Raw genomic sequence first — 9536 nt, 5'->3', positions numbered from 1 at the left:
CTAACTTTTGAATTTTAAGCCAAAATGATCACCTGTTAGCTTTGACATTAAGTTAGTGTTAAAATGAAGGGTAAAACTGAAAATTTAGATTTTGCACTCAAATTTAAAGCAATTTGTGATTCCTTTCAGCTGCGCACATATTTCTTCAAATTAGGTTTTCTCTCTCTTAAATCTGCAATCAAGATGTAGGATAGTCAACTAGAAGGCCATAAATCTTTGCCTTGGGAAGTTTATGGATGAAGTTTAAGATGAACTTTTTTGGTCTTCTAGTTGATTATCCCACATTTTGAATATAACACAATTGACGAAATTGATTGGATCCATTATGTTATCTTTGTTTAACATCGAGCAAATAATTGCCCAATTATCCACGTACAATGTAATGATATTAATGGGATTGCACTTCCTATTGTATTATCACATGTATTTAAGTTTGTCTTATTATTATATTAATTATTTAACACATTTATTTCGTAAGTCAATGAAATCTCACAAACATACTATAATTGATTTTTTAAAAGTTAAATATATAAAATAAAATACCAGTTTTGTATAATACTTATATATAGTGGAGTGCTTCGGTAAATAAAATACCAGTTTTCTATACCAATTATAGAATATATATTACTAAAGAAAAAGTTGGTCATAGGTAATTTTCGGTAAATTTTTTATGACAAGAATATAAACTTATTACATACAATTGACACCTTTTCTTTAATGGCAGAATTTAAACAAATTATTCCATACAATTAGAATGAGTGCGCGCGCACATCATATCATATAATGTTATCAACCCCATACATATATTTCCCATGAAATGGCATTCACATTCAAAATTTCAACTTTTATCCCTTGATTAAACAAATTACGGCAGTCAACCTTTGGATTAAGCCAGAATTCAGAGATCAAAGTTCAGGAGCAGAAGAAAAATACTCCATAAGTTGAACAACATTTGTGGAAAAAAAAATCTATATAATTGCCTCAGGCAAAACTTTGGGAACACAGATCCTCCACAACTAAAGTTCATTCAGGAAAAAAAAAAAAAAAAAAACTTTTTTTTTTCGACAAACTTCACAAGATTGGAACTTCAGCGAAATATGGGGCAACTCACCCCATGAATACATTAAACAGGCTTCTTTGAATACAACACCAGTGTCCATGGGGATTATGTGAATAAATAAACCAATTGTCAGAAGACAGTTAACCATTTCTTTCCTTTTTCCCTTTCTTCCCCTCTTCCCCGGACAGTATTGGGTGAGAGTGGTTGTCCTATACTCTACCAGAATTGAGAAAACTTTAGAAAGAGAAATCCGGATCGACATCCATGGCCCAAGCAAACTTTGCCATAAGGGACTTGTTGAAAATCTGCATTGAAGAAACGGCCAGTCACTAACTTTGTTGATCCAGGATAAATAAATGGGTGCTAATTAAGGTCTGATAATTGTTTAAAAGGAGTGTTTACCCTTTCAATGGGAACCTCATTGCGTTTGCACCATGCAACCGAGATCCTTGGATCAAGGTAGTTAATCTTGGATGTGCCTAATGCAATATTTTTCAAATCCTCTTTTGTCTGTATTTCTTTCTCCATTTTCTTAATCTTTTTATTTGCTTCATCAATCTTTTTCTGCAATCTGTATAGGATTTGCACAGATCCATCCATCAGAAACTATGTCAACGTTTTTCAAGAAAACATACATTATTAATTAAAAGGTCTTACGATTCAGGTGCCAAATTCCTCTTTGTCTTCCCATCAGCAGACTTCAGTGGAGGCTTTCCTTTCTTTGCCCGGGCCAAATCAATTTTCAGTTCCTCTAACACACTCTGAAAGTAGAGAGAGAACCAAACTAGAAAATATAAATATGAGCAGGCAATGATGAAACATGATCATAAACCTGGAGCCTTTTGGAAAGAATAAAACATAAATATGTCAGACCATAAGATAAAACATTATTCTTCCGTGTTCTTTTCTTTTCCTTCCTCCCTAACCAGCCACAGTAGACCGAAAAATAAAAATAGACCTGGTCCTTCCTACTTATCCTTTCCTTTCCCACAAAACTAATTAACCTTCCATTGATGCAGCACATAAGATAAAGATGAATGAAATTTACCTTTGCCTCTTCTATCTTCTCATTCAAGCGAGAAATTTGTAAGGCGTGCGTCTTAGAAACACTGCGTTGATGGTTGCAAATAACTGCCACCTACAGCACAACATGCTAATTATTGAAGTTCTTCCACCCAAAATACCAAATGCAATATACCTGAGATGTGGCTTTGGATTGTTTTTACCTGCTTGTTTGCAACTTGATATACAGCATGTTTCTCTGCAACATCTCCACCCTTTGTGAGCCTAGCCAACTGAATCAAGAGTACAAATTAAATAGGGGAAAAAAAATCAACTCTGGTTGGTTCTTTCAGCATTCTAGTGTCGAAGTATGGTTGACAACTAATTGATAAGACATTCTCTTTCAGACTAAAAGCCATAAGATTTACAATGCTAAAGTTAAAAACTTCAAATAGTATGCAACTCCATTACAGTCTTTGTAGTGCAGTTGTGTGCTGCTTTCATATTAAAAAACAAAACAAAAACAAAAACAAAAAAAAAAAAAAAAAAAAAAAAAAAAGAGACTTCTATGGTTGTCGAAATTTCCCGTTGTCCGAAAGTTCCATCCCCCCTAAAACAGAAATGCTCTTTCTTCCTTTCCCTTTAAACACTGCTCACTAGAGTCCATACAAGACTATGAAATGAAGGTAACTACAAGAGCACCTTACCTCTAATTGCAATGTGATAGAAGCATTAAATGTACGGAAAACTTTTGCTGTAAGGCCAGGCATGAGTTCTTTTAAATGAGCATTCAGCTTACTAGTATCAAGCATGTCAAAAAGATCATCACCGTCCTTCTTCCCTGAAAATGATTTGTAATGCACTAAATATCTAATGGAATTCACTTACAAATGATCACATATTACATACTAATATAAATCACTAGTTACTAACCTTTTCGAAAGTGTTGAATTGCTTTGAAAACAGGCTCCAAGACCCGAACATCGTTCTGATATCTGATAGAATCTTTACCAAGAAAATCAAACTGTAGGGAGTGGAAGAAAACATCAGTTCTTCACATTGCAATTACTTGGCAGAAGACTAGCCAAAGAATTTATCTTTTTTCTTCATCAATTAGTTTTACATGTGAAGTTTAATTTCCATCAGAAGAGTGACATGGTCATACAGAACATAGAAAGCAAAGTACCTTCAGAGTATCTGGAGGCACTGGCTCCACATTCTCTACTTTCAAAGTGCAGCAACCAACTGTTTCAGCTTCATCATCATCCTGAAACACACCAAAAAATGGGAATAAGTCTACAGACCCTCGCCATCTGGCTAGAAAATAGAAGGAAGAAACTTTATGTTAAGGGAAAAAAGAGATAAATATCAACTACATACAATTTGAATTATATGTGTCTCTACAAATCATGCAGATGGTTAAGTGCACTGAATAGAACCTTAGATGTCTAATGTTCTGGTAGGTTTGCTGCTTGTCTGCTAAAATAGTTTGTTACATGTGTGCTTTCTATTATACTAAAATTTATACAGACTGATAAATTCATCTTGCAAGTTTACAGACCATTCAAAAATATGTTTTTTTTTGTTTACAAATATATAGTTTAAAAAAAGAGAATCAAAATCAGCAGGAGGAGAAAGATCATGTGAATTCCTCGTACCTTTTCATTGCCTGCCCTGAGAGCTAGTTTATCAATAAGATAGGTAGCAACTGCTACTTGTCGCTTAACAGGATCTTTATTATTAAAATCTTTAGTATAAGCAGCTCTGATGCGATCTATGTGCTCCTACATCCAAGAAACAGTTATATTATCAATCATAACCACAATGCTTCTGACCACAATGGAAACAGTATACACTGAGAGTTAACTATCAAAAATAAAATAATATCCACCAAAAGTTGACCATGAGCTTTTATATCAACTTATCAAGTACCTTTAAAAGCCTTGCTTTCTCATACTTCTCCTTGTCACTCTGCCCTTTCAAGGTACTGCTAGCAGCCAGGAAAACATATTTGAATTCTTTTGGATTAATAGGGTCATTCCAGAATGCTAACCATGTCACGGTGTTGTCATGCTTGATTTCCTTCCAGCTGCAATATATTTTTCAACTTAGAAGTTTAGAGGTACCTCACACCAAATATATTTACCCATTAGTTTGTAAGAAAGTACAATTTACACTCTTCTAGAGATAAATGTTTCTGAAAAAAATAAGGAAAAGAACCTTTCACCAGGGATGGGGCATTCTGGGATTGGAGCATCTTTTCCTATATTTATTGTAATATCACTTGGACGGATGCGTTTTTTAAGCTTTCCCATCTGTAAAAAGTCAATACTTAGAGCAACTTACCTAGGTGGCTAAGTCTAAAATTCAGAAACATCCAGATACAACCAAAAGATATCAGACTATTCAATCAATTCCATAAAAGCAAACCTTTGGATGTTCTCCACGGCCTCTGAACAATCCAGGTGGTTCAACCCTGAAGTTTCCCACCTGCAAACCACAAAATGTGTCAAATCCCATAGTCAGCCACAAGGAGGAATGTGTCATTGTAATATGCTAGGAAAAAAAAGTCACTAACTAACCTGCTAATCTCGTGAATTTGAAAGAGTATATTATTTATAACATCCATAATCTAGTACTTATGACAATATCATTCTAATCTTTACCAGAGTCAACAAACAATATGGGGAGAAAAAAAAAAAAATTTCCCAAGCCCTTAATTAGTGCCTGCCCTGCCCTCCCCACCACCCCCCCCCCCCCCCCCCCAAAAAAAAAAAAAAAAAAAAAACAAAAAACAAAAGATAAATAAATAAAGATGAGAAAAGGAGGAAAAAGGAAACCAAAAGCAAACAGTAGAAAAGACAGATGACAACCTTCTCTTTTACACCATCAAGAATGGCCCACATATACTTCTCTTCTTGCTTCAATTTCTCTTCTTTTAAAGCCTTCTTCTCCTGCAAATGGAAGGCATCTCTTAGACTCCATAAGTTTATGTCACAATAAGGAAAATTTGGATGAGACTATAGGTCAGAAGTAATAAACAAAGATTAAGATACATGTGACCTAAGACAAGTGTTTAATGACAAGTTCACCAATAATTCACATAATATTTATTTAATGAGACAGTGCACATATTAAATCACCAATTAGTTATTTTAAACAAAACCTAGCCACATTCTGTAAATTTTCAAATTTCAACTGTCAACTTACTTCTGAACTCATTTGCTTCTTCTTTTCTTTCTCTTTCTGATGCCAGTCATATATAGGGCTGAAATCACAGTGCTCCAAACTCTGAATTACATGATTTCTTCCAAGTAGTTTCTTCCAGTCATTCATGAAGTTCTCTTTGAATTTAGGTTTGCTCATGTACTCTGTATCTAGCATCACTGCATACATTGTTGCAACCTGCAACAAAAATGGAAGTCCATTTAATATTACATACGTGTGTGTACCCAATAAATTCAGAGAAAGAGAGAGAAGCAACCTCCTCTTGCTCTGGTGTAAGATCAACTGGTTGTCCCTTATATAGCATCTTAACTCCATGAGGCTTGTATGGTGGGGGGAAAATTACACCATTGTGAACCAAAGTAGTCCATTTTTGTGCTTCACCAGAGCTGGGGGGTACCTTTGATGGCTGAGAGTATTTAGAGTTTTTCTTCACCTTCTTGAATTTCTTTTTTATTATTTTATGTGAGGAAGAAACAACTGCAGTTGCTTTTTTTGTAGATTTTGACTTATTAACCGGAGTAGATGACTTCTTAATTCTTTGTGATATAGGAATGTTATCTTCATCATCGTCTTCATTCTTTTCTTCTTTTACCGATGGTTGCTTAGACTTGGCAGAAACAGAAGTATCAGAAAGCCTGGGCTTTTTAACCGAGCTCTGTCCAGCAGATTTGATCTCAACAGGCGATCTCTTACTTGGCACTGTAGAAGGTGCAGAACCATTTTGCTCACATTTAGGCAGTACAGGTTTATTATCCTTATTGGTGTCAGACGACTTCATAGTAGAAGCCCCTGGATTGGATTTCATTTTTATTCTTGTTGACAGGGGCATTTCGTCATCTGAATCTTCATCCTTTGGATAAACAACCTTTGGACACGATGTTGAAGCACCAGGCACTTTGTTACAATGATTGGAACTGCTTTTTGGCAATCCTACCCTATTACTCAATGGCTTATCATCTTCAGAGTCTGATTCGCCATTTGGATCTGAAACAGATGGCTTCTCCTCCATAACAACCGTGTTTGATCTGCATTGGTTTAAATTAGTTGACCGATTAGCTGGAGAAGCTAACGGTTTTGAGTTTTTAACAACAGTATTTGCTGGTGATGTCTTGCTTGTTGGAGGTGACAGTCTTGGGCTAACCAATGGTGATTTCACTGGTGATGCCTTGGAGGAGGGGACTGTTTTGTTGTCCTTTTGAACAGTAGAATTTTGACCATTAAGAGAATTGGTATTGGAGATCTGCCTCCCTACCTGTCCATCATGCTTTTGAGACAATGATGTATTTGGCTCAGAGTTTGATACATTCGACTTTGATGCCATGTTACCACGCTTGAAACGTAAGGGCATCTCATCATCATCATCCATGTCAGTGAAATTAGGTTGCACAGAAGCTGTCATAAACTTCACCTACATTTGCAAAGGTCATTTAATCACACAATGGATGCAACTAGAACAACATATGCAAAAATGCACAAGTCAAGAAAATATGCATATGACAGAAATTTGAAATCAAAGAGTAAGAACAAACAGCAATTCTTGTAGCATATAAGTTGTCCATTCTTCCAGTCTTTTGGAAAAAGAAATTGGATCCCTTTAGACTAATAGCTCTTCATTATTTAGAGTTGCTTTAGCTGCTTTATGTACACTTCATAGAAAGAAACACCAAGGAATCAGTTGTAAATGTGTAGCTTCTTTCATATTTTATTTTGGCTTTTTAATTTTGAAATGTTTTTCATGCTTTGTATGAGTCTTCCATTATGTTTTAGAGGTTTCTGCTTTTAGAAGACTGGACCCGTAAAGTAAGTTCATTAATAAGATGGATAATACATATTCAAGTCCGGAAAAATGGATACTGTACCAGTTAGACATTGCACTCAACCAATGGTTGGATAGTTAAAAAAACACTATGTAACCTATCACTTTTAGGGTTTAATGATGTAAACTATGATAGCACCGAAATCTGAGAAAACACCATCTTTTCATTTTCAAGATTAATAAAAATAGCTCAAAGCTAGATAACTTGAAACATTGTTTAGCTCAGAAATTAGTTGAATAATGATGAAACTTTAACCAACAAAATTACCCATGAAAGAAGGCATTTATACTTGTTTGGAAATGAAGCTAACTTTCAATCTAGGGTTCATATTCCACGTAATCTACTCCATTAACTCAAATGTGCTAAAAAGACATCATAGAGCATCGTTTTTTCCAGTATGAGCGGTGAAAACGTACATTTTTCAAGCAATACCGCGCTCATACAACGTCTGTGTTTCTGATTTTATCTGTGTACTACACATATATGTATCCATACACGCAACACGCCGGTATATATACACGAATAGATAGATATATATGCATACACAACTGTAACTGTGAATCTCTTACCAAATTCAATTAATAGTTCAGATTTCTTCAAATTGAAGAGCCGAATATAGGAATTAGCCGATCGCCGCCGTCGTCGGAAGTTGTAAGAGGGAGGCGATTGAGCTGGGACGGGAGATAGGCGTTTTTTGGAGTTAGATGAGATGAGGTGAGAGGGTCGGAGCAATTTTATTCCCTCACAAACGAAACAGATTTTCTTTTGGATTCGGACTCGGGTTCAAATCTGGGTCCTTTTCCTCTTTCCCAATCCCATTTGGTATTGGATTTTATAGTGGCTTCCATGATTTCTGCCTTTCTGGTTCTCGTAATGGGCCGTAGCAAAGCTGAAGGCCCATTATCAAATATTTTGTCAAAACCCATTTCGTTTTCGGGTCAGTTTACTCAATTTTATACTAATTCGCTCAAATTAATTGAGTTCATTTTTTAACGGGTTAAATTTATCATAACTTATGTTTGGTTCATATTATATTAGGGATTAGGAAATATAACATTTTCAAGGAATAGAATATTTCTACATAAATTTTAAAAGGAATGTGATTCTCTTTCCTTTTTTAGGTTATGTAAGATAACCTTGAATATTTATTAATTTTGGCATTTTAATTCTATATATAACCCTAAACCAAATATGATTATATTACATATTTCAATTTTAACCAAAGACATGAATTTAACATTCCTAGTAATCTAACACTCCCAACAATCTGACATTTTGTGAACCAAACAGCCCCTAAGAGCATCTTTGATTCACAAAATTAATTTTGAATGAATATGAATGATATTCCATATGAAACGGAAGCAACATAAATAAGAAATATAGCATAAATTATATTTCATTGTTTGGTTCAAATGTTTAGTTAAATAATATACTTCAAGAATGGTATTACATTGTTTGTTTGGTTTAAATAATAAAAATCGAATAAGTATACAAATGACATAAATATTTTTCACACTTAATGTTTTATATATGTGTGTGAGCGAGGGAGCGAGCGAATAACAATACCAACAACAACAATAACAATAATAGTTGATAGATATTCCGAGTGCGCACTCCCGAGGCGGTTAAGAACAGATTTAGCGTTGATTCTTTTATTGCGTGTCAAGTAACTTCCTTTTTTCACATTAGGAAGATACTCTAGCAATTTAAGAAGATTTCATATGTCTATTTTAGTTAAACAAAAATTTATTGCCTTCTTCAATGCCATATTCCTTATATAAATACACTCGAGTCACGTTGTAAGGGATCCGATTTTCAATATACTAAACATTAGTCTGCTCCACTATTCTATTTATTTTACTTTGTATTTTTAGTAGTGCTGGCCCACCGACTGGCTACCCTTCAACCGTAAAACCACCACCACCAACAACAACAACAACAATAATAATAATTAATTGACTAAAACCGCGCATTTTCCCAGTTCGAATAGTGATAAACTCGAACCTTGTCACCAAAGATTTTTACCCCGTGTTAATAAAACCGAGTAAGTGTTACACAATTGTGAAAAACACTTTATGAATTACATGTGTTAGAGGGACATTGTGTAAGTGTTACATTAACATATTATTATGTACTCCGTATTTGTTAATATTTATCCTCTATATATACATTTAAAAAATGAAAAAAATGGTCAAATAGACCTTTGAACTATAGGCAAAAGAGTAATTAGGCCCTTCAACTGGAATAACCGGTACGGTCAAAAAATTATGGCGACATTTCCAGCGAAAAAATCCGGTGAAAAAAAAAAAAATATCGGAGAAGACAACCGTTCGGTCGTTTTATCCACTGGAGAGGACGACCGGACTAGCTGCGTTCTCAAGTGGCGAAGGCGACCGGACTGGTTGTCATCCCCGATGGAGAAGGCGACA

General features: G+C 34.9%; 1 protein-coding gene across 1 annotated transcript; it reads right to left on the bottom strand.

The window, feature by feature from the left end:
* Positions 1-920: 920 nt before the first annotated feature.
* LOC109159186 (DNA topoisomerase 1 beta-like) lies at positions 921-7890 on the bottom strand. Its single transcript, XM_019307252.1, has 16 exons — positions 7677-7890; positions 5547-6698; positions 5273-5467; positions 4936-5016; positions 4493-4552; positions 4283-4377; positions 3995-4151; positions 3721-3846; positions 3249-3329; positions 2996-3086; positions 2770-2903; positions 2287-2355; positions 2109-2198; positions 1718-1821; positions 1463-1631; positions 921-1365 (listed from the first exon to the last, which is right to left on the bottom strand). The coding sequence occupies exons 2-16, from the start codon at positions 6687-6689 to the stop codon at positions 1297-1299; spliced, it is 2664 nt and encodes an 887-aa protein (XP_019162797.1). The 5' UTR covers positions 6690-6698; positions 7677-7890; the 3' UTR covers positions 921-1296.
* Between the last annotated feature and the right edge of the window lie 1646 nt (positions 7891-9536).

Source organism: Ipomoea nil, unplaced genomic scaffold, assembly GCF_001879475.1.
Source record: "Ipomoea nil cultivar Tokyo-kokei standard unplaced genomic scaffold, Asagao_1.1 scaffold2826, whole genome shotgun sequence".
NCBI lineage: Eukaryota > Viridiplantae > Streptophyta > Magnoliopsida > Solanales > Convolvulaceae > Ipomoea > Ipomoea nil.
This window is presented reverse-complemented; position numbering and strand designations above follow the sequence as displayed.